This window comes from Alexandromys fortis, unplaced genomic scaffold (assembly GCF_014885135.2).
Source record: "Alexandromys fortis isolate MF-2015 unplaced genomic scaffold, M_Fortis_MF-2015_v1.1 scaffold_242, whole genome shotgun sequence".
Lineage (NCBI taxonomy): Eukaryota > Metazoa > Chordata > Mammalia > Rodentia > Cricetidae > Alexandromys > Alexandromys fortis.
The window spans coordinates 614,910-638,878 of record NW_026068123.1 but is presented as its reverse complement, the minus strand read 5'-3'; the positions used below and the strand labels follow the sequence as shown (position 1 = coordinate 638,878).

The window sequence follows — 23,969 nt, the reverse complement described above, 5'->3', positions numbered from 1 at the left end:
CCAGCCATCGAGGGGGCGTTTCTTCTGAGTCGGGCCTCGGGACTCAAGCTCCTCGGCCTTTCTTAACTACTCCACGGTGGTATGGAGCTTGGTCGTTGGAGCGTTGCAGGCCTGGGGGCGGGGTGTGGCCCCGCGGGGCGTGGCCGAGTGCAGCCTCCCGGTGCACACGGTGGTTCACCAAACGCCGGCACGGAGGGGCGGGGCCGCCTGGTCCTTCCGGGAGCGTGCCCGCGGCCAAGCACCGCCTCCTGACGCACGCCCCGCCCATCTCTCCAGAACGGCTTCGCGGTGGCACAAAGCGCGGCCGCTCACGCGCCGCGGCCTCGGGGCGGAGCTTAGCAGCCCTGAGGGCGTGCCAGGGCGCCGAGCACCGCCTCTCGACGTAGGATCCTTCTCCCGGCGTGCCGGGGCGGCTAGGCCACCTCACAAAGCCGCGACCGTTCTCGCGGGGTGGGGCCGGCCCCACCCACGTCGTGCTCGCTCTCGCCGGGTTCCCTCAGGTGCCAGCAGGTGGCGCTGCGCCACCGAGCCGGCCCGTGGCGGCGGCGGCGAGGCGGCGCGTGGCCGGCAGGCGGCGCGCTGCCAGCCTCGGCCTCGGCCTGCGCGGCGGCGGCGGCGGCGGCGGCGGCGGCGGCCTGGGCCCGGGTGCGGCGGTGGCGGTGGCGGTGGTGGCAGCGGGGCCTGGAGCCGGACCTAAGATGGCAGCGGCGGCGGCGACGGCTGTGGGGCCGGGTGCGGGGAGCGCGGCGGTGGCTGGCCCGGGCGGCGCGGGGCCCTGCGCGACAGTGTCGGTGTTTCCCGGCGCCCGCCTCCTCACTATCGGCGACGCGAACGGCGAGATCCAGAGGCACGCGGAGCAGCAGGCTCTGCGCCTCGAGGTGCGCGCTGGACCAGACGCGGCGGGCATCGCCCTCTACAGCCGTGAGTGTTGGGGACACCCTGGGGACGGCGGCGCACGAGGCCGACAGCGCGGGCGCCGGGGGAGGGGGCGGTCTCGGGGGGACTCGGGCCGAGCCAGTGCACGCGGCTCCCTCAGCCGGCGGGCGAGATGGCAGAGAAGGCGTGCGCGGGGACCGAGGAGCCCAAAGAGGGGCGCGGGAAACACTCGGGGGCCTGAGATTTGCGGCGGGGGGGGGCGCGTGGCAGGAAGTGGGGCCCCGAGGATTCAGGGGGATGATAGAGCGATTGATTGCAGGGTTCTTGAGCGGGTGTGGTTTGTGGATCTCATCTCAGGCGACATCCTCTACACATGCACACGGACATTTGAAAAGTGGCTTTCAGTGTGGAGCACCGGGAATACTGGGTGCCGCCCTTGTGGAGGAGGACTTGGTATGCAGGAATCCCCCCCCCCTCCAACACACCTCGATTGGCAAACTTTAGAACTGGGGACAGAGATAAAGATTTCCACCCCCATCCCCCATTGAAACGTGTAAGAGGGGAAGGGAAGGCCGGCTTGCTGATGAACGGCTTTAGAAGTCAAGAGGTAATGCCACCTCCCTCGCCACGCGCCTCCTGTCTTCTTTTTTAAGGACGTGAGAAGCTGGTGACATTATCAGAAGCTGCTTCAAAAACTGACATGGGGGATAAAGGGGGAAATCAGTGTATTTGCGAAGGGCACCAGCCCCCTCCCCCCAAGCTTTGTAGTCCCACCTTTCATTCTTTCTCTTGTTACTCTTTCTACTGGCGGATTCCTTAGTGGCATTTTGCTATTCTGTTTCATGGTCTTTGTCTCCCAAGGTTTCGTTCATTGATGCTCTTAAGGGGCCACCAAGGAGGACCGGATTGGTTTTGGCCTGTGAGAATTTTTTTCTCCCTCCCTGGTAATGGGATGTTGGGAAGGGAAATGTATGTAGCAGTCTGTTCAGATGGCTTCGCCTGTCTTTGCCTTGACTTTGAAAACACAGGAGAAAGTAGTGTGTCTGGTGCCCCAAAGTGGGACACCTTTGGGGGCTTGGACAGAGCTGGGGTCTCCTTGAGGACACCAGTGAAAGGGGAATTTCACAGATTAGGAGTTTAGGACTGGTAAGGAAGCGAAGCTCTGCAGGACCCAGACCCCTAAGCAAGACACAGGTATCAGGGCCTACCCTGGAAAGTGTTCTGGGAAGCTGGATGTAGTGTTAGCAGCCTGTGGGCTCAACTCTTGGTAAGCTGAAGCAGGACTGAAAGCTTGAGTATAGCTTGGTTGATGTGGGCAGATCCTGTCTCAGTCACCAAGATGAAATTCTGGGTAGCTTGGTTTGTGAACTTACAAACTTTTTTTTTTTTTTTTGATTTTCGAGACAGGGTTTCTCCGTAGCTTTTGGTTCCTGTCCTGGAACTAGCTCTTGTAGACCAGCCTGGCCTTGAATCCCAGAGAGCCGCCTGCCTCTGCCTCCCGAGTGCTGGGATTAAAGGCGTGCGCCACCACCTTGACAAACTTTTTTATAGAATTTATTATATTTACATAATTGTTAGTTTCCTCATAATCTCTTACACCCAGTTTCTTTTATTCTTAGAAGTTCAACTTATTCCAGGAGAATCTTTACAGTTTGTGTTCTTGTTTTGCTGTAATTATCTAAGTTGCCTGGGGGCTCAGCATGGGTAAGGATCTGGGTTCTGTTCCCAGCTGTGAAGTAAAAATAAAGATGGTTATGGGCTAGGCATACAGCTCTGGTAGAACATTTGCCTAGTAAGTTTGAGGCCTTGGGCTAGATCCTCAGCACCACCAAAGCCCCCGAAACAATCCTGCAGTGCCAGGTGTGGTGGTGCAGGCCTGTATCCCAGCATTTGGGATACTGAAGTAGGAGAAACTCAGTGTTTTGTTTTTTGAGACAGGGTTCTTTCTTTCTTTCTTTCTTTCTTTCTTTCTTTCTTTCTTTCTTTCTTTCTTTCTTTTTGTTTTTTCGCAACAGGGTTTCTCTGTAGCTTTGGAGCCTGTCCTGGAACTAGCTCTTGTAGACCACGAAACAGGGTTCTTCTATGTAGTCCTGGCTGTCCTGTATCTAGTTATGTAGACCAGGCTGGCCTTACAGAGGTCTTCCTCCTCTGCCTCCCAATGCTGGGGTTAAAGGTGTGTGCTACCATACCTGGCCGTAGGAAGAGTTCAGTTTAAGAGTAGCCTGGCTACAAAGTAAGGTCTTGTCTTCAGAAATTAGAATATATACATATACAGGTATATACAAATACCTGTAATCCCAGCACACGTGAGGTGGACGAAAGAGGAGCAGTTCAAGCCAGCCTGTGCTACTTGAGAGTCTCTGATTCTCTCCTTCCCCCAAATCACGACAGTGTTGAAAGTTATACAGAATTACACACACACATACCTACACGGGCATATGTATAAGTAAAACGTCCTTGTTTCTCAAAATCCTCAGTCCCAGATATATTCTTGGGGCCAGAAAAAAATTTCATCCTCTAGGCCAGTGGTTTTCGACCTTCCTAATGCTGTGACCCTTTAATGCAGTTCCTTATGTTGTAGTGATCCCAACCATTAAATTATTTTGTTGCTACTTCATGACTAATTTTGCTATTGTTTGCTACTGTTATGAATCATAATGTAAATATCTGATATGTGACCCTCAAAGGGGTCATGACCCATGGGGTTGAGAACCACTGCTCTGGGCTAAAATGACATTGGGGTGAAGATTTCACCCCATTTTTATTTTATTTATTTATTAAAGATTTCTGTCTCTTCCCCACCGCCGCCTCCCATTTCCCTCCCCCTCCCCCTCACCCCATTTTTATTACATATGTTTATTTGTGTTTATGTGGTGGTGTCTCATGTCACAGTGAGAATGTGGAGATGAGAGGACAACTTGGTTCTCCCTTTCCATTATGTGGGTCCTGGGAATCAAACTCATCAGATTTGATAGCAAGTGCCCTTACCCACTGAGCCATTTTGAGACAATCTTGGGTTTTCCAAGGTGGCCTTGAACATTGTGCTACTTCTGCTTTCTTCCTCCTGGGCTTATAGACTTGTACCATCATTCCTGATGTTGGGTTCTAAAGGCGGGTCAAAGTTGAGTGTGTAGATTTCCAATGGTCATTGTAACAAATGACCAGAAGTTTGGTTGACTTAGAAAAGTTGGGATATGCTTTCTCATTTCCTGACCATACTCTGAAATCAAGGTGTCTAAAAGGCCACTTTCCCTCTGGGCTGGAGGGAAGGAGAGGCCCTTGTTGCAGGTTCCAGCGACTCCAAGAACACCTTGGCTTTCTGTAGCCAAACTCTAAGCACCCCTCGCTTGCTGTGGCTTCTCATTTGTCTCTGTGCTCTTGTTTCCTATTTTTGTTTTTGTTTTATTTTGAGATGGTTTCGTGTAGAGCCTTCTTGGCGCCCCAAATCAGGCCAGAAGACACTGATTTGTTCATTATGAGCCTGCATGCTCCCAGTCCCCAGGATCTGAATTTGTATATAGACTGTAAGGAGAGTTTGTCAGAATACCAGAAGGATTTTTTTTTTTATTTTTGAGACAGGGTTTTGTCGGAGGAGGGGTGGTTTGTTGGTTCCTGGCCGCCTAGCTAGCTTAGAACCGAAATAATCACACAGAAAACCATATTATTTAAATCACTGCTTGGCCCATTAGCTTTAGCTTCTTATTGGCTAACTCTTACATATTAATTTAACCGTCTCCATTAATCTGTGCATTACCATGTGGCAGTGGCTTATCCGCAAAGTTTCAACGTGTCTGACTCTGGCAGCGGCTCCATGGTGTCTCCTCCCTTACTGCCTTCCTTGTTCCAGCATTCAGTTCAGTCCTGTCGTTGTGCCCCCCACTCGCCTACCTAAGTTCTACCCCATCAGCAGGCCAAGGCAGTTTATTCATTAACTAATAAAAGCAACACATAGACAGAAGGACTTCCAACATCAGGGTTTCTCTGTGTAACAGCTCTGGCTGTTTTGAAATTTGCTCTGTAGACTAGGCTGGCTTCAAACTCTCAGATATCCTCCTGCTTCTGCCTCCCAAGTGCTGGAATTAAAGGCATATGCCACCACTGCCTGGCCAGAAGGAATCTTCTTCCAGTGTGTCAAATGTGTAGAGATCTCTGTGGGTTCTCTAAGGGCCCTGAACTAAACTCAGGAGTTGATCAGGTGCAGGTCAGTCATAGAATCTTTAGTTAGCCTTATGCCTGTTTCCTTACTACCTGCAGCAGCACTTTTCTGCCTGTAGCCTGCTGTCCCTCTGGTGGGTTGAAGGGCTTAAAGAAGAGAAGGGGTTTTGGTTGTAGAAAAAAAGAGGAGAAGGGTTTCTAGAGCAGGGGATTTGTAGCAAGTGTTTGTCAACAGTACATTTCTAAAATTATAAGTTCTTTGGTAATTTCACATATGAATACAATGTATTTAGGTCACATCCTCACCCAACAACATTTTTACAGATGTTATTTTTGTTTTATATTTTTGTTACAAATATTTTGAGACAAAGTCTTAATGTTGCTCAAGCTGACTTCAAATATACAATGTATCTGATGACCTTCAATTCCTGATCCTCTTGCTTCCAATCTCTTCAGGGCTCTGAATATAGACATGCAGCAGCACCTTACTGGTTTGTGCTATGCTAAGGATGGAACTTGGAGCTTCTTGTATGATAGGCAGACATTCTACCCCCTGAGCCTCAGCCCCAGCAATCGGGGTAGCATGGGAAAGAGTTGGTTTTCTAGTATGCCCCCTATGTTTTATACCTCATGATGGGAGAGATTCTTGGGCCTCCATTTCTGGGTGTCTGTGCCCTTCATTGGAAAATGTGACAGCTATCTCCAGAAGGCCCCATTCTGGTCCCCTACAGAGTGGCTACCCTTCCCAGCTCTCCTAGCCATTTGAAATCACTCTGATTTTTATCCCGGGGGATTGACCACTTGGCAGGCAGCTACTGTATCCAGGTCACTCTCCCTGGCATGGGCTTTCCCATGGCTAGGGGGAGAGCAGAATTGACTTGCAGTTGCTCAGCCTGGCACCAACCCATCTAGAAATGCCCAGGTCATTTTTCTGTCTTGGTCAGCAAGAATGAGTTTGGATGATGTCTGGCTTGCTCCTCAACCCTTTAGGAAGAGATGACTTGCCCAGACCCTGTCTGATAAGAAAGGGCTGATGTCATTTTGGTGAGGTGACATCCAGTAGAGGAAACTCCTGTATTGGGGTTGTGCTGTACTAAGTTGGTAGAGTGTCTGTCTAAAACAATCTTTTTTTTTTTTTTTTAAGATTTATTTATTATACACAGTGTTCAGCCTCCATGTATGCCTGAAGGCCAGAAGAAGGCACCAGATCTCATTACAGATGGTTGTGAGCTACCATGTGGTTGCTGGGAATTGAACTCAGGACCTCCGGAAGAGCAGTCAGTGCTCTTAACCTCTGAGCCATCTCTCCAGCCCCGCTTAAACAGTCTTTATCAACCAGGCGTGCTGCTACACACCTGTGATCCCAGCACAGGGGAGACTGAAGCGCTAGGATCTGAAGTTCAAGGCCAGCCTAGGCTATTTAGTGAGTTCAAGGTCAGACGTGTGAAACCACTAGACTGCAGTCGCGGAATCAGGGGCCATTGTGACTTCCCTCTACCATATCTTAAACGTATGTTATGAACACAAGCAATAGTCTGCCATATTGGGGGCTGGAGAGATGGCTCAGAGGTTAAGAGCATTGCCTGCTCTTCCAAAGGCCCTGAGTTCAATTCCCAGCAACCACATGGTGGCTCACAACCATCTGTAATGAGGTCTGGTGCCCTCTTCTGGCCTGCAGGCACACACACAGACAGAATATTGTATAAATAAATAAAAATAGTCTGCCATATTGTCAAGATAGGATGAAGTTGAAAAGTTAGTAATACCAGAAAGATAATCTTCTGTCACTCACATATTGCTTATGCTTGTTGCCATTTGTTTTTTTCTACTTGCTTTATACAAGGCTATGAGTGAGCTTCTGTTGCCCAACTTAAGTGCTTGACCTTGAGATCAGTCAGGGAAAAGAACAGCGTAAACTAGTGCCTGTTGGTAAAATGGAGCCTATGGTCTATTTTTATACAGTCAGAGCTAGAAACATTTACAGTTTGTAGGGGTTGGGAAAAGTAATCGCCAGTTCACAAAGAATACTCAACCAGGACCATCTTGTCCTATAAAACCTGTAGTGTTTACTTGTGGGTTCTTAACAGCAAAAGCCTGGGATGAAAGTATGATGTAAACTGGGTACTAGTGGTACTTACCTTTAATCCCAGCACTCTGGAGGCAGTGGCAGGTGATCTCTAAATTCAAGGTCAGCGGGGTTGGGGGTGGGGACTGGGGAGATGGCTCAGCAGTTGAGACCTTCCAAAGGTCCTGAGCTCAAATCCCAGCAACCACATGGTGGCTCACAACCATCTGTAATGAGGTCTGGTGCCCTCTTCTGGCCTTCAGGCATACACAGAGACCGAATATTGTATACAGAATAAATAAATATTTTTTAAAAAATTCAAGGTCAGCATGGTCTACAGAGTGAGTTCCAAGACAGCCAGGCTACACAGAGAAACCCTGTCTGGGGAGGAGGAGGAGGGAAGGGAGTGAGTGAAAGAAACAGAGACAAAGAGACACAGAGAGAGAGAGAGAAATAGTAAGGCTCTATAGGTAGAACACTTGCCTAGGATGCACAAAGCCCTGTGTTCCTTCCCTAGAACCACATAAACATGTGTGTGCAAGCCTAGTAAATTCAAAGTCAGCCTCAGTTACATGTTGAATTTGAGGCCAGCCTATACTACCTGAGACCCTGTTTCAAAAAAAATAAAAAAGGAAATGAATCACCAGCGGGAAATGTGGTCTTAACCAGACTTGGGACAACCCAGACATCTTTTTAGATTTGAAATGTCCCTATAGGTTAGGTCTTAAATAAGGGTACACTTTTTCTGGGTGTCATGGGCAAGTTGGCCTTTAGATTATGCCCTTTTGTGTATGTCACTACTGGTCTTTAAAAAGCCTAGTAAGGCTGGGTATGATGACTCACCTCTATAATCCTAGTACTGAGACAAGAAGATTGCTTGAAATTGCAAGCCAGCCGGGGGTAGATAGTAACTTCTAGGCTAGTGTGGACTACAGTGAGAAACTGTCTTTAAAATTTTTTGGTGGTAGGTGGTGGTGGTTCTGGCGAAATGGCTCAGTGGTTAAGAACACTTGTTGCTCTTCCAAAGGATCCAGGTTTGATTCCCAGCACCTACATAACCATTTGTAATTCCAGTTCCAGAGAAGCCAACACTTCCTTCTGACTTGTGGGCACACATAGTACATATATATACATGTATACAAAACACTCATACACATAAATAAGTAAATCTAATAAAAAAAATGTAAAGCCCTGTGAAGCTGGGAATTGTCGTCCTATTTTGCTGGTGGCCAAACAGGTAAAGCGCTTGTTGATCTGCTGTGCTGTCAGTTCAGCACTGCCCTACATTGTCTTACTGTGCTGCTGCAGATCAACAGATGGAAGGAAGAGACAGTGTCGTGTGTGTCAAAGTGACCTCTTAAACAAGGTGGCATCTCATTTTTCATGCTCTTGTACATAAGTTGTTCAAGGGTTGATGGGGGTTCTGGGGCAAAAGCCCCTTAGGACTATCAAGATGGTTCAGCAGATAAGGTGCTTACCATGCAAGCCTGACAACCTGGAACCCATGTAAAGGAGAGCACCAACTCCGCAAAGTTGTATTTTAAGTTCAGAACTTGTGTTCCAGAATAAATGAATTCCACACTGGGCAGTAGGAAGAAATAACAAAAGGTTAGACTCTAGACCTCCTGGAGGAGGGTTCTTAGTAACTTGCCCTCAGAGTCCTTCAAAACTCAAGTCCAGGCAGACTCCAGCTTTCTTTTTCCTATTCCCATAGTGAAAAGTGCCTGTGGTACTGGGGATGGAGCCCATCTGCACTCTACTGATCTAGTGCTCTACCACTGAGCTACATTTCAGCACTCTTCACTAGGTAGCCCAAGCTGGGCTTGAACTCAAGCTTCCTGCCTCTGCTTCCTTTATAGCTGCTTACAGCTGTGTACTACCACACTTGTTATGCTTCCCCTTTTTCATTTCATATTTGTGTGTGTGTGTGTGTGAGGGCATGCATGTTATGTGCAGGTGCATAAGAATATGTGCTTTTGCCAAGCAGTGATGGTGCACACCTTTAATCCTAATACTTAGGAGAAAGAAGCAGACAGATCTCCGAGTTCAAAGCCAGTCTGGTCTACAGAGTGAGTTCCAGGACAGGCTCTAAAGCTACCCAGAGAAACCCTGTCTAAAAACAAACAAAAAAGATTGTGTGTATGTAAGGCCAATAAACCTTGAGTGCCATTCCTTGTGTAAGCGTGTAGGTAGAGGGGACCTTTGGTATCATTCTTCAGGTGCTAGCTTCCTTTGAAGTCAAGGTTGCTCACTGGCCTGGGGCTTAAATGAACCACCACACTGTTCTTCTACCTGGTTTCTATGGACCAAATTCAGGATCTTAGATTTACATGGCAAGCACTTTATCAACTAAGGCATATTCCTAGCTTGTAGTTCTTTTTTGAAGCAGCATTTCTCATTGGCCTGGAACTTGTTAAGTAGGCTGAGTGCTGGCGCAGGAATACTCCTGTCTGGGATTCCCTAGCATTGGGATTACTGGGACCCACCCACCACTACAGCCAACTTGGTTTTTACTTGGGTTCTGATGGATCAAGCTCAGGGCTTCAGTTTGCATAGTAAGCACTTTAGACAGTGAGCCATCTCTCTAGCCGCCTTTTCTTTTTCCAAAATGTTTTATAAGGGCTAGAGAGTTGGTTTAGCTGTTGAGAGCACTTGTTGCAGCTGGGCGGTGGTGGCACACGCCTTTAATCCTACCCCTTGGGAGGCAGAGGCAGGAGGATCACTGTGAGTACAAGGCCAGCCTGGTCTACAAAAGCTAGTTTCAGGACAGGCCCCAAAACTACAGAGAAACCCTGTCTTGAAAAACAAAAAAAAAAAACAAAAACAAAAAAAAGCAGTTGTTGCAAACCGGGCAGTGGTAGCATACACCTTCAATCCCAGCACTCAGGAGAATGAGGCAGAGGGCTCTCTGAGTTTGAAGCCAGCCTGGTCTTCAAAGTGAGTTCCAGGACAGAGAAACCCTGTCTTGAAAAACAAAACAACAACAAAAGAGCACTTGTTGCTCTAGTAGAAGACCTGGTTTCGATTCCCAGCTCATAAATGTCCATAACTCCAGTTTCAGGGAATCTGAAACTTACAAAGTGCACCTACGTACATTTACATACATAATATACATATATACATGCTGACAAAACATGCCTACTAATGAATAAATGTAAAAAGGATTATTTAGTAAAGACTATAAATTTATTATTGAACCAGCATATGGTCTCATGTAGTTGAGATAAATAGCAAACTGAGGCTGGAGAGGTGGTTTGTGGGTAAGGTGCTTGCTGCCAAGCTTAATGACCTGAGTTAAATCCCTGAGACTCAGATATTGGAAAGAGAGAAGTGACTCCTGAAAGTTGTCTTCTGATCTCCACACATGGTGGTATGTTCCCCCATGAGTATATTTCAGTTTATTTTTTATGAGTGTTTTGTCTACATATATATGTATATGTTTCCCATCCGTGCCTGGCACTGGTAGAGGTCAGGAGAGGGTGTCAGTCCCCTGGAACTGTAATTATAAGAGATATTTATTTTTATATTACTGAGAAAATTTCAAATCAGACTCTAACTTTGTGCTTCTGAACAGCTGTCCCTAGCCTACATTCAGACCTTGAGTCCACTGAGGTGTGATGCCTTCCTTCTCTTCCACAGCCCTTACCTCTCCAAGCTGCTCTGATTTGGTATTTCCCATAGAGCAGCTCTTTCAACTCAGGTGCCCTTTCTTATGTGTGGGTAATGTTTCCTCATTACGCCCAGCCCTTCCCTTTAGGCAGCCAGCTGAGTTTGAGCTCCCTGACAATGGCGATGGTCCCCAGGTTCCTGCCTTCATCCCCCCCACTTGGGCCATGCCTACACCCAAAGCCCTTAGCCAGTGGTTCTCAGCCTTCCTAATGAATGTAAAACAATTCCTCATGTTGTGGTGACCCCCAACCATAAAGTTATTTTGTTGCTACTTCATAACTGTAATTTTGCTACTCTTATGAATCATAATGTGAATATCTGATATGTGACCCCCAAATGGTCTTGACCCACATGTTGAGAACCAGTCCCCTCAGCTGTGATTTATGCATGGAAGGTGTAATTTGGTTTTCCTCCTATTTGACTGTGTACTGTAACCTAACTTGTATGCAGAATTTTCCATGAGCTGCCATGTGGGCCTCTTTATAATCTCTACATATCCAGCTCACTCAGTCACACATTTTTTCGAATGGATGCCTGAGTATGTCATGCAGACATGTCCCCTGTATCCTGTGCCTCAGATTCACTTATGGTCTCAGATCCTGGTGAGATTGTGAATGGCAAGCGCTGAGTCTTGGGCTTCCACATGGGTACCTAGACCAGGGGAACAGGCAGAGTGTTTGCCCAGGATATGACTCTACTAGGTTTAGCAACTGGGGATGGATTGCTCAGGAGACACTGTGGCAGGTGCAGTTGCTGCCCAGGGCATCCACTCTGTATCTGGGGTCTGCTGGAGAACCCAGGAAACAAGACTCGTAGGACATGGGTTGAGGTTGGGAAGAACCCTGGCCTGTGCAGAGCCTCTCAAGATTTTGTTTGTATTTATTGCAGTGCTGGGGTGGAGCTCAAGATCTTGTACACAGTACACATTGGTGTAGCCAAGCAGCATCCCCAGTTTGTGTTGCTGGGCTCCAAGATTGAAGTATACTAAGGTATGATGTCAGAAGTCAGTGGCTATGATCAAAGGCCATTCTGTGAGCTTCACCTACCCTTGCAATTGGAGAGATGGATGACACCTGCACCTCTCAGGGCTGGTGTGGAGACAGGAATTCATTTAAGAATTTGGCCTGGGCTGGAGAGATGGCTCAGAGGTTAAGAGCATTGCCTGCTCTTCCAAAGGCCCCTGAGTTCAATTCCCAGCAACCACATGGTGGCTCACAACCATCTGTAATGAGGTCTGATGCCCTCTTCTGGCCTTCAGACATACACACAGACAGAATATTGTATACGTAATAAATATTTAAAAAAAAAGAATTTGGCCTAAGAGCCTCATATCCACATCTCTGTAGCTGGTTTGCTGTTCCTGTGAACTCCTGGGCAGACCCTCCAGCAGGCTTTGAGAGTAAGGGCTGACCAGGCTTGAGTTAGGGCGCAGGTATGGGGAAAGGGAGAGACTTTGAAAGGCAGCAGAGGCCACCAGCCCCAGAGGCTACCACAGGGTCTTAGGCTTCTAGAGGGTGGGATAATGGTATTCCTAGCACCTACTTTCCACTAGCAGAAAACCACTGCTCTGGGTATCTTGGGGATTTTAAGATATCTGAGGTCCCATACTTAATAAATCAATAGTCACTTAAGCCTGCTTGTCCCAGCCTGAGGCTAGAGCTGAGCGGTAAGGTTTCTACCTGGCATACTCAAGGTCCTGGCTCCTGTTCCCAGCACTGCAACAAACAAGTAAATTCAATCTTGCTTGTTCAGAGATTGGAGATCGCTCAGGAGTCCCTTTCTAAAATTGGAGGGAGGCTGGTCACTGGGCCTCTGTTAGAGAAGCTTTACAGAAGCCTGGAGTTAGCCCATGGCACAGTGGAACTCTGGGCTCACTGTCAGGTCTTTCCTGGTCATGATATTTTCACTATTTCTTTGATTGTGCCTCAGTTTTTTTTCTGCTACAAAATGGAATTTGCACATTTTCATTAGAAGGCAAGCTGACAAGAGTCAAGTATTAGGGTAGAGTTTGATCCAGGTGGCTCCATAGACCTACATTGGAAGCGAGGTTCTAGGTTGGGTCTAGCTAAGGGCAGCAGGGAGGGCAGAAGCTTTTATTGTAAGAGTGACCTGCATGAAGAAATGGGATGGGGGAGGGCTCAGATTACTGTCCCTCTGTCCTCTCTCAGGATGAAGGGCTGCGCTGGGCCTCGGACTCCTTGGATCTCAGCGTCTTTTTGGTGGGGAGGGCCAGCTGACAGAAGGTGGCTTTGGCCAGGGTGGACATTGTTTCCAGACTCACAGCTCTGTAAAGTCACATGCAGCCCCCATCTAGTAGACTCCTGTCTTTAGAAGCAGAGAGGATGTGAACAACAATCTATCCCGCCTGTCCTTGACAGGAATAGGGCCCAAGAGACACCTAGGAGGACGACAGCCAAAGGGCTAAGAGGGAAAGCCTAGCCTAGCTGTAGAGCTGGGAGGTCAGCAAGGCGGTCTGGAGTGGGTAGCATTGCCTCAGTTGTCTAGCATGCTGGGGTTCCTGTCACAGCAGGCTAGGAGGTCCTGGCTGGCAAGTTACCCCTCTGTCCTGACTTGGAGCCAGAAGCTGCTGAGAACTTGAGTGGCAGTCATGACCTTGTGACCTTGGCTAAGTGAATGAGTTTTTAAATCCTCCTGTAAAATAAAGGACTTCTGAGACCCTCGCTAGTCCAGTCAGTGAATAATGGTCATAAGCCCACCATGTGTTCCCATGGTGTTTGCCCCAAGACCTGCCCCTTTTAAAGAACTGCTTGAATAGCTTCAGGATCCAAGTTCCTGGGTCTCTCAGGATCCTTCCGGGCTTGCCTACTTAACACTGGTACCTGTCCTGAGCTTAGAAGCCAAGAGAGCTTTTATTTGGTTTTGTTTTTTGTTCTTGTTTTGTTTTTTTGAGACAGGGTTTCTCTGTGTGATTCTGCTGTTCTTGAACTCTGCCTGCCTCTGCCTCCCCAAGTGCTGGGATTGAACTGTTGCTAAGGATGACCTTGAATTGCTGATTCCTGAGTACTAGAATGGCAGGCATGAGCCACCATGACAGTTTTTTGGATGCTGGAGACTGAACCCAGGGCATCATGTATGCTAGGAAGCACTCTGCCAACTGAGCTATATCTCTGATTCCTTGTATGTGTGTGGAATCCAGAGGTTGGCTCTGGGTGTCATTACTTTCCACTTTAGTTACTGAGACTGGTCTCTTCATTGTGTTCACTGATTTCTCTAACCTAGCTAGCCAGCTCACCCCAGGGATCCCATCTCCGCATCCTAGGACTGGGATGTTTTGCCTATTCAGCATTTACTTGGGGCTTTGGGATCCTTAGTTCCTCCATGACAAATGCTTTACTCACTGAATGGTCTCCTCAGAGCCCCCTATCCTCGTGAATTTTTTTTTCCCATGAGACAGGGTTTCTTGGTGTAACAACCTTGTCTATCTTATCTTGGAACTCACCTTAGACCAGGCTGGCCTTGAACTCAAGAAATGCTCCTTCCTCTGCCTCCTGAGTGCTGGATTAAAGGTGTACAAAACCACCACCTCTAATTTTTAATTTTTTGAGGCAGATTCGCACTTTGTAGCCCATACTGATTTGAACTTGTAGAAGTCCTGCCAGCTTCTTAGGATCACACGTGTGTGCTGCCAAACCTTGCGCCCGTGAGCAGTTTTATGAAAGAAAATGAGACCAAACTTCACAGTAGCCAGAAGAGGCAGAGCCTGGAGGTTCTGGAAGACCTTTCATGTCTTCTATATGTTCATTGGATCATTCTTTATTTCATGGCTGTTGAATCAACACCATAAGGTTGCCTGGGCCCTGGGTATTGAATTTGGTGTATTTGACAGTTGTGGGTATTCAGTACCTGTGTAACTTGCTGCCCAAGATCAGCCAGTGAGCCTGACCCTACAGCAAGCTTGTCCCTCTGCTTTGGAAGTTTTTGTTGGTACAAGCAGCCCCTCCTTTTCAGCCACCTTCTGCTTGTCCTCTGCTTCAAGGATACCCATTCTTGGAAATAAGCTCAAATTATTTTTCTGGGCTGTACTCCTTGTACTCAGCCTGAGAGCCTCCTCCCCTGCACCCATGTTTTTGTCTACCTCTTTAAAGCCATTCGTTATCCATATCTTGGCAAGATATATCAAAACTGTTTACTTTCAGTGCTATTGGCTGTTGCTTCAGCTAATTAAGTTCCCCAAGGTGGGACTCATTTCCGTTGTATAGATGCACATGGCAGTGCAGAATGGTTTGGGTTCTAGAACCCTACACATCAGCACAGACGGGATGAGACTGAGGATGCTGCCTAATACCCCTAGTGGATTAGTGCTAACAAAAGAGCATGCTCTTGTTATGGAGATAAAGGCAGATGCAGGAGGCTGAGTGTGGTATCACTTTTGCACTCCTTTATTTCCCACACTTGGAAGGCAGAGGCAGGTGGATCCCTGTGAGTTCGAAGCCAACCTGGTCTACAAAGCAAATTCCAGGACAGCCAAGGCTGTTATACAGAGAAACTCTGTCTTGAACTTCTGCCCCAAACAAAAGACAGATTTGGGGGCTGGGGAGGTGCCTTACAGACCCAGGAGGAGCTGGAAAGGGAGATGGAGGGTCCTTCTGGACTTGTCATATGCCCTTGAGGGACACTTGCCCACTCCTCAGTCTGGGTGGGTTGGCAATATATACATGCTTGTGCCCCTCTTTATTGATGATTCCATGCATCCAGGCCCTAACTAATGTGAAGTGTAGCCATCATGCCTGACTGGTCACGTGCCTCACTGAAATCCATCTATTTTGTTGTTGTTGTTTTAAAATTGTGTACATCTGGTGATGGTGGTGTATGTAGGTAGGTCAGAGAACTACCTCAGCTGTTGGCCCCCACCATCCACCTATTTTGAGGCAGGGTCTCTTATTTGCAGCCACCTGAGACTGGCTGGCTTGTGAGCGTCTGGGGATTCTCCCATCTCCACCTCCCATTTCTGTTGGGAGCACTTGGATTACAGTTTTACAGCTGGGTACACTTGTGTCCAACCTTACATGAATTCTGGAGATTCAAACTCAAGTCCTCACACTTGTACAGCTAACGCTTTACTTACTCAACTGACTCCCCAGCCTCACTGACTGGTGTGTGTGTGTGTGTGTGTGTGTGTGTGTGTGTGTGTGTGTGTGTGTGTGTGTGTTCGTTCAAGTGTATGTACCTGAGAGCACATATACAGAAGAGAAAGAACATCAAGAGATGTTCCTCTATTGCTGTCCACATTATTTTTATTTTTGAGACAGAGTCTGTCACTTAACTTGAAGCTTATGGATTCTGTCACATGGCTAGTCAGTGAGAATCAGGAATTCACTTATCTCTGCTTGCCAGTTTTGGGGTTATAGGTATTCATGGCCATACCTAGTTCTTATGTAGGCATTAGAGATTTGAATTCAGGTGGTCTTGCTTTATCAGCAAAGACTCACTAGGCCATTTTCTCAGTCCCTATTGATTGCCTCTCACCGTCTGAACATCCTGGAAGAGGGAGTCCCAGTAGATACAGCTCTCCTCTCCTTGTTTTTAAAAATGCACAAGGTGAATGACAGTTGTTTTGGTTCCACAGCCTGTATTTAGTCACCAGGCCTATAGCTCTAATACTGCTCACCTCCCCACTTCCTTTCATTCCTCAAGTTGTGGTGACACAAGTCACTGATGTCTCTGACTTGGAGAAGTTCTCCCCTGAGATCTCCGTCCTGGTTCTGCATCACTGACTTGCCAAGGCAGAATGTTCCAGAGTTCCTCAAGCGAGGCACCTCTCTTGGCTGCACTACTGTGGTCCACTGCCACTACAAGCAACAGTGGCCTACCTCTAGCCTGCACACCTTTGGAGCCATATCTGGAGAGTCAGCCCTTGAGCCTGAATGGGATGTATAAATTCTAACTCAAACATCCTGGCTCCTGGAGTCCTCAAGGGCCCAATGGAGGCCTTTCTCGCTGCCCTACAGCTCCAGGACATTCTGTTTCTCTCAGAAACAGGGTGCTCTGGCCTGCAGTTGATGGGAACTGCCCGTCCCCCACCTGACTCACACCTTTGTGAGGTGGATTGTGGAGCTTCCTGCCTCTGGCAGTTTAATGTCTCAGCCACCACCCCTGCATGTTGAGGTCCCTCCAACTGTTCTTCCACATGCTTCATCCTACCCCAGCTTCCAGGCCTCTTAAAATATCCTGTCCACTAAAGACCTCATGGGGTTCTGTAATATATCTGCCAGGTTTTGCAGCTGCCACTGGGGCCACTTTATGCTAATGAAGGGAATCAGCCCTGGGGGCTTTATTGAAACGGCTGGAAAAAAACGCTACAGTAGAGCCCCACCTAAATTCCTCCAGAGGCTTGGCTGTGGCTCAACCTGTAGAGCTGCTGCCTTTAACCCCCCAGTAAGGAATTGGGCATGGCTTGTCAGTAGAGCAGCTTGCCTAGCCAGCACGCACAGAAACTTAGGCACCATCTACACATTCCCTCCCAAGAGATTACAAGTGGTATATGAAACTGATTCCTGTGTCAGCCTTTTGACTATAAGAGCCTTCCAGGTAGGCCAGGCGGTAGTGGCACATGCCTTTAATCCCAGCACTCGGGAAGCAGAGGCAGGCGGGGAGTTCGAGGCCAGCCTGGTCTACAAGAGCTAGTTCCGGGACGGGCACCAGAGACAGAGAAACCCTGTCTCAAAAAAAAAACAAAAACAAAAAAAGAGCCTTCCAGGTAAACTAGGTCTAGGAGTCATCCTTTGGTTGATAAATTGGAAACTATTTTGAGCGGGTGGAGACACACCTATGCTATGTTTACTATTTCTGTGCCTAGGATTTTCTCTGAGGACCCTCTTCTCCACTGATTGTCTCTGCCCCTTGCTGAGATGGGTGCTTTGTGTTAACCCCACCCTTCAGTGTTCCCACAGGCACAGGGTGTGTTCATCCTCATGACAACACTCTGGGCTGTGACTGGTTTGATTTTTCTAGACAATTAAAGTTTAAGTTTACTCTGATTGACTCCAGATCTACTCTGGCGTTTGGTCTCCTGGCCAGGGGCGGAGGGCAGCTTTCCCAGGTAACAGCTGCCTGGAATGCAGCCTAGAGCTGGACTGCCTGGGGCAACTTGACCTGCTGCTCAGCCTGCCCCACCTCTATCACTCACTCTGGTGAGTGCTGTTGGCTCTAGGAGAACTATGCATGGAGGAATAAAACTGGCTTGTGCCCCTGACCTCCCCAATACATCAGGATCCAAAGTCAGGCCTCATAGCAGCCAACACTGTATGTCTGGTTATCTTCTTTGTACAGGATAGAAGTTCTATCAGCTCAGGCGGGTGTGTCATGAAAAGCCAGACCAATCTTTCCTGTGCACTGTGCCCTTGCTTGGGTCATTCACCCAGGAATACAGACAAACTTATGTCCCATTTGTCTACTCTTCTGTAATGTATGTTCCTCTAGGCACACGTCTCTGTAGCTCTGGCTCTGGCCCTAGTCCTGGTCAAGCTGGAGAAGCGTTCACTGTCCTGTGTACATAGAGCTGTGTGGAAGGTTGGCCTGAAAGGTATTCCCTTACTTGGGGCAGCCACAGTGCTTGTTGGAATTGTGTTTCCACACTAGCCCCTCCTACTCCCTTCATCTCTGCCCCTTCTCTTTCTTATACCCTATTCTGCATGTGGCTTGGTGTGTGTGTTCCCTGTGTGTGCAAAGGCCAGAGTATGGCTTCTAGTGATGTTCTTCCTCAGGTGCCATCCACTTTCTTTTGTTAAAAAATAATAATAGCCGGGCGGTGGTGGTGTACGCCTTTAATCCCAGCACTCAGGAGGCAGAGGCAGGAGGATCTCGGTGAGTTCTAGGCCAGCCTGGTCTAGATGAGCTAGTTCCAGGACAGGAACCAAAAAGCTACGGAGAAACCCTGTCTCAAATCAAAAATAAAATAAAATAAATAAAAAATAATAATAATCATTGTGTTTACATAACCATGGTGTAGGTAATCTATGCCATGATATGCATGTGGAGGTCAGAGGACAGCTTTGTGATTTCATTTCTCTACTAAAATTTTTTCATTTACTGGATGTCTGCCTCCCTAGCAGTGGGATTGCAAATGTGTACTACCATACCTGTTTGTTTATTTTTATTTTAGGGCTGGAGAGATGGCTCAGAGGTTAAGAGCACTGCCTGCTCTTCTAAAGGTCCTGAGTTCAATTCCCAGCAACCACATGGTGACTCACAACCATCTGTAATGAGACCTGGTGCCCTCTTGCAGGCAAAATACTGTATACACAATAAATAAATCTTTAAAAAATAACATTTTTATTTTACATGCCTGTATGCATGTCTGTGTAAGGGTGGACCCCCAGAACTGGAGTTACAGACAGTTGTGAGCTGCCATGTGAGTGCTAGAAATTGAACCAGGGTTCTCTGGAAGAACAACTGAGCTATCTCATCAGCCCCGTGTTTTTTGTTTTGCCAAAAAAGATTTTTATGTGTATGAGTGATTTGCCTGCATGTTTGTTTACCACATGTGTGCAATGCCCATGAAGTGGATACCTGGGAACTAGAGTTACACTCAGTTATGCAGTGTAGGTGCTAGGAATTAAAACCCAATCCTCAGAAAGAACAACCAGTGCTCTTTTTTTTTTTTTTTTTTAAGATTTATTTATTTATTATGTACACAGTGTTCAGCCTCCATGCCTGCAGGCCAGAAGAGGGCACCAGATCTCATTATAGATGGTTGTGAGCCACCATGTGGTTCCTGGGAATTGAACTCAGGACCTCTGGAAGAGCAGTCCATGCTCTTAACCTCTGAGCCATCTTTCCAGCCCCCAGCCAGTGCTCTTAACTGCTGAGTTATCTCTCTAGTCCACAATTGTGCTTTAATATGGGTTCTGGTTTTGAACTCAGGTCTTTGTGCTTTCACGACAGACACGGCTCAAACTCAGATCCACCTTTATTTGGAGTACTGGGATTAAGCATGCACTACCACAGGTCAAAAATCTACTTAGTTGAACATGGTGGTGCACATTTTTAATTCAAGCCCTCAGGAGGCAGAGGCAGACTGATTTCTGTGAGTTTGAGGCTAACCTGGTCTATAAGAGCAAGTTCCAGAACAGACAGGGCAATATAGAAAAACCCTGTCTTGAAAAACAAAACAAAAAACTACTTTTTAATTGGCCATTCATTTGTTCATTTAAGTAGTAGGTATTAGCTTTTGTGTTCAGAACTTTATTATTACTGTATCTGAGGATGGCTTTGTGCTTGTTTGCAGGTAGAACTGTGTAGGATAAGGAAGGCAAAGGAAGTTCCCTGGTCTGGGGACCTGAGAAGAGAGCCAGTGCTTCACCTGGCCAGGGCAGAAGAACCCAGGGTGACCTCATCGTCCTCAGATGGCCCAGGGCAGGCAGACTGGCTGCAGCCACTTCCCAGTTTTTCTGAGGACAGCAGATCATCTTGCCTTAGGTTATAACAAGAGAGAGATCTGGCTGAGCTCATGGGCCAACTCTCTCCATAACAGTGGGTGATCTGCACTGGTGACAGCCATCATGACTATTAAGCACTTCCATCTCCATCACACAGCAGAGAAGGGCTTTCACCCCTTTATTTCTGCTTCACAGATGTACTATGAACACCTTGCTTTCAATACCACCCTCCATGGGCTGCCTAGCCTCTTCTGGGGGGGGTTCTATCAGTCTTCCTACCCTGGGAATGTTAGACACTCTCTTAGACAAATGAGGGAACCAAGACCCAGGGTTGCAGCTGAACAGTAGCCCTCCTATATCAGAACTCATTTTAGCCCCTTCTCAGCTGGGAGGCTGGCTCCACAGTGATCTAGCCACATAAGATAGAGGAGAAACCTTTGATGTCCAGTGGTTTGGAGGCAAAGTTACTGCAGGGGTTGGAGGTGAGAGGCCAAGGAACAGCGGTGTTAGTTTGTTTTGTGGTTGTTTTTTGTTTGTTTGTTTGTTTTGGATTTTTTTTTTTGAGACAGGGTATCTCTATAGCTTGGAGCCTGTCCTGGAACTAGCTCTTGTAGATCAGGCTGGCCTCGAACTCACTAAGATCCACCTGCCTCTGCCTCTGGGATTAAAGACATACGACACCACCTCTCGGCAACAGGGATGTTTGTAAGATAGTTTACACCCCACCCTTGTGCATCAGCCTGTCTCCTTCCTCCCAGCACTCATCATTTCTGCGTTCTTCTCACTGGCTTCCTCTCACCCCCGACAGCTCTCAGCATGTGAAACAAGACTCAATCCTTGTGTTCACAGCTGGATCCTGTCCCTGTGTTTGGTGCACTGGCTAAGGTTGGGTGGGCTCAGGTTTTATCTTGGTCTTGGGGAGAGTTTGGGGGGAGGTGTGGAACCTGCAGCCGTAGGAGAGGGATTTCTTTCTTTCCAACCCTCCTCTCACTGTGGAATGGCTCTTCTGGAAGGTGAAGAGCCTTGTTGTGGGTGTTAGTTGCTTTAAGGAAAGACTTCATACGTGTCACATGTGTGTGCTTCCCAACAAGTGCCTGAGATGAGTATCAGTAAAATAGCCTCCTGCTGGGAAGGTGAGGGTGTGGGGTGCTCTTGACCCTTTGTCTCACCTTGAGAAGTAGCTACTTTTTAGTGTCATTCTGTTGCCCCTCCTCCCTATCCTTAAGCAGATAGAAGGTTTCACTGGAGAAGAGCTTCCCTTCAGGTCTTGCACACCCCTGCTGGTCTCTCTAGCCTATGGTTTAAGGAATCAAGGGATTCCTGCTTGCCCTATTGCTTTCTAGACAAGGGATAGGGAACAGTGACCTTCAATCAATGGGAAGATCTCCGGCTACACTTAGATATAGACAGGGGCAGGCTTAGCTTTTGGAACTGAGTCTTTGTGTTTCACACACTGAGCTCCTGCTGGGGAGGGGGGAGTCAGCGGTTGGAGGACACACCATTAAGAACAGTATCCTTCCTTTAAGTGGAGTAGCCACATATGCCTGACACTGGACCAGAAAAGCATAGGCAGATGTTACGTGAGTGTAACAACTTCCACTATGCAGTGGGAACTTGTCTAGAAAGACCTCTGAGAAGAAATGACAAGTACACAGGGAACGAGCAAGGGTGTTCCTGTCTAAGAACCACAGAACCTAGAGAGAACTTTTGCCCATGCTCAAGGGATGTGAGAATGGGGTAAGCTAGTGGCTGGACCAGACAGGGTTCAGTGAAACAGATGATGCTATAGAGGGCCTCTTAGACCTGTGTGAACTTAGGACTTCTTACTGAAGACTCTGAGAAACCAGGAAGCCATGAGTATTATTTTTCTATTTACTTTTTGGAGTTCAGTGAGGTTTTTGTTATAACTTTGTATATATGCATGGGTGTACATATGTACATATACTGGCACATTGTGTAGAGGTCAGAGGCCAATGTTTGAGAGTTGTTTCTGACCTTATTCCTTGTTAAAGCAAAATGTCATTGTTTCTGCCAATACTGACTTGGTCAGCTGACTTATGAGCGTCTAGGTGATTCTCCTATTTCTGCCTTCTGTCTCCTTGCAGGAATGCTGGGACTACAGATGCTGGCTATCTATTCAACTTTTTATTCACATGAGAAGTTCTAGGGATGGAACTCAAGCCTGTAAGCTTGTGTAGCTACTGCTTTTACCCAGAGTCATCTCCCCAGCCTACTTTGTGTTTTGGATACAGGATCTCTGTCTATAGTCCAGGCTGACCTGGAACTCATCGTATATCCATGTTGACCTCAGACTCAAGGTGATCCTTTAGCTTTAATTTCCCAAATGCTCGAGACTAGGTATGAGCCCCTACAGCCGGCATGTTTGTTTTGAGAAGGGTCTCACTATGCTAGGTTGGTTTTGAACTCATGAGCTCAGGTGACCTCTGCCTCCCGAGTGTGTGCAGAGGGGAGGATGTTGAGTAGAGGGGAGCCCAGCAGTTGGACTGAATTAGAGGTACATGACTAATAGGGTAGGTCAGAAAGTCACAGAGGCTTTGTGTATTCCCTGAAACTGCTCAGGGGCTCCTGAGCCTCAGGGAGATTCTTCTGTCCTGGAGAGGTAGCAGGTCTACGGCAAGTGTTAGAGGAGTTCTCTGACAGGTGGGGAACAGGGTAGCTTGCATCCATCCCCAGCCCTTCTGTCTTGACTTAGTTCCCTTTCATGTCTCCTAGCTTAAGAATCTTCCTGGTGCTGCCCATGGCTGTGGGAACCTCTAGGTTCTGGGAGCCGTATGTCTGCCTAGGCCTTATGCTGCCCCTCAACTTGGTAGCCCTCCTTCTTCTACAGCAGTAGTTCTCAAATTCCTTTTGGCACTCTGTCTCCAAAAATATTTACATTATGATTCATAACAGTAGCAAAGTGCAATTAAGTAGCAATGGAATAATTCTATGGTCGGGGGTCACAACATGAACAACTGTATGGGGTCGAATCATTAGGAAGGTTGAAAACCACTGCTCTACAGGTTCTCTGCACTCACTGAGAGTTTTTTCGTAATCTCCCAGCCACACTGGCTTTGGTGCATCTCCAGACTTGCATAGCTGAGTGCCAGAGGTTCCTCAAGTCTCTGATGGGAAGTGGATATCCTCATTATCTATGTCTGGTAAGCAAATGAGGAAACAGTAGAAAGAGGTCTTAACAAACATAATACTCCAGTGAAGTAAATCTGGCCCTCTGCCTGGTTTTGTCAATAAAGTTGTATTGACACAGCTGTAGTTATTTGTTTACTTGTTGAAGTCTGCTGCAGGCCAAATTGAGTCATTGAGACACAGATGTCCTTACAGAAAAATTTCTTTCTTTTTTTAATAGCGGTGCTGGGGTTGAGGCCCAGGGCTGAACAAATGCTTAGCAAGAGTTTTACCACTGAGTTACACTCCTACAATAGATGTAGGAGTTGTAATAGATGATGGCTCTTTTTTAGAGAAATGTGGCCACTTCAGGATGCTGTCAAGTCCTTGCAACCTTGGTCAGGAGCAGTAACTCTGAAGACAGCCACCAGAGTCCAGCTGGCTGTGTGACTTTGAGTAAGATCCTTACCCTCTGAGCAAGTTGGTGACGTATTGAGGAAACGAGGGGCATTTGTAAAGTGTTGGGTGGTTATCTTGTGGCAAAAATTAGGGGTTTATGATGTGGATAGATGAGGGACTTTTTTTTTTTTTTGTAGGTAGCAACATGGGCTGTCTTGAAGGTCTTCCTATCACGGAAGCAATCTGTGTCCCACTTGCCCTGTGCAGCTGTCTTCTGTCAC

General features: G+C 47.5%; 1 protein-coding gene across 3 annotated transcripts in view; it reads left to right on the top strand.

Moving 5' to 3' along the window:
* Positions 1–605: 605 nt before the first annotated feature.
* The window catches only part of Carm1 (coactivator associated arginine methyltransferase 1), a 47,822-nt gene continuing 24,458 nt past the window's right edge, over positions 606–23,969 (top strand). For 2 of the 3 annotated variants that reach the window (XM_050125432.1, XM_050125431.1), the window contains exon 1: positions 608–921. In XM_050125432.1, coding sequence (XP_049981389.1) covers positions 699–921 — 223 coding nt within the window. In that variant the 5' untranslated portion in view covers positions 608–698. Of the gene's footprint in view, positions 922–23,969 lie in introns of all 3 variants that reach the window. The other variant, XM_050125430.1, reaches the window with a different exon arrangement.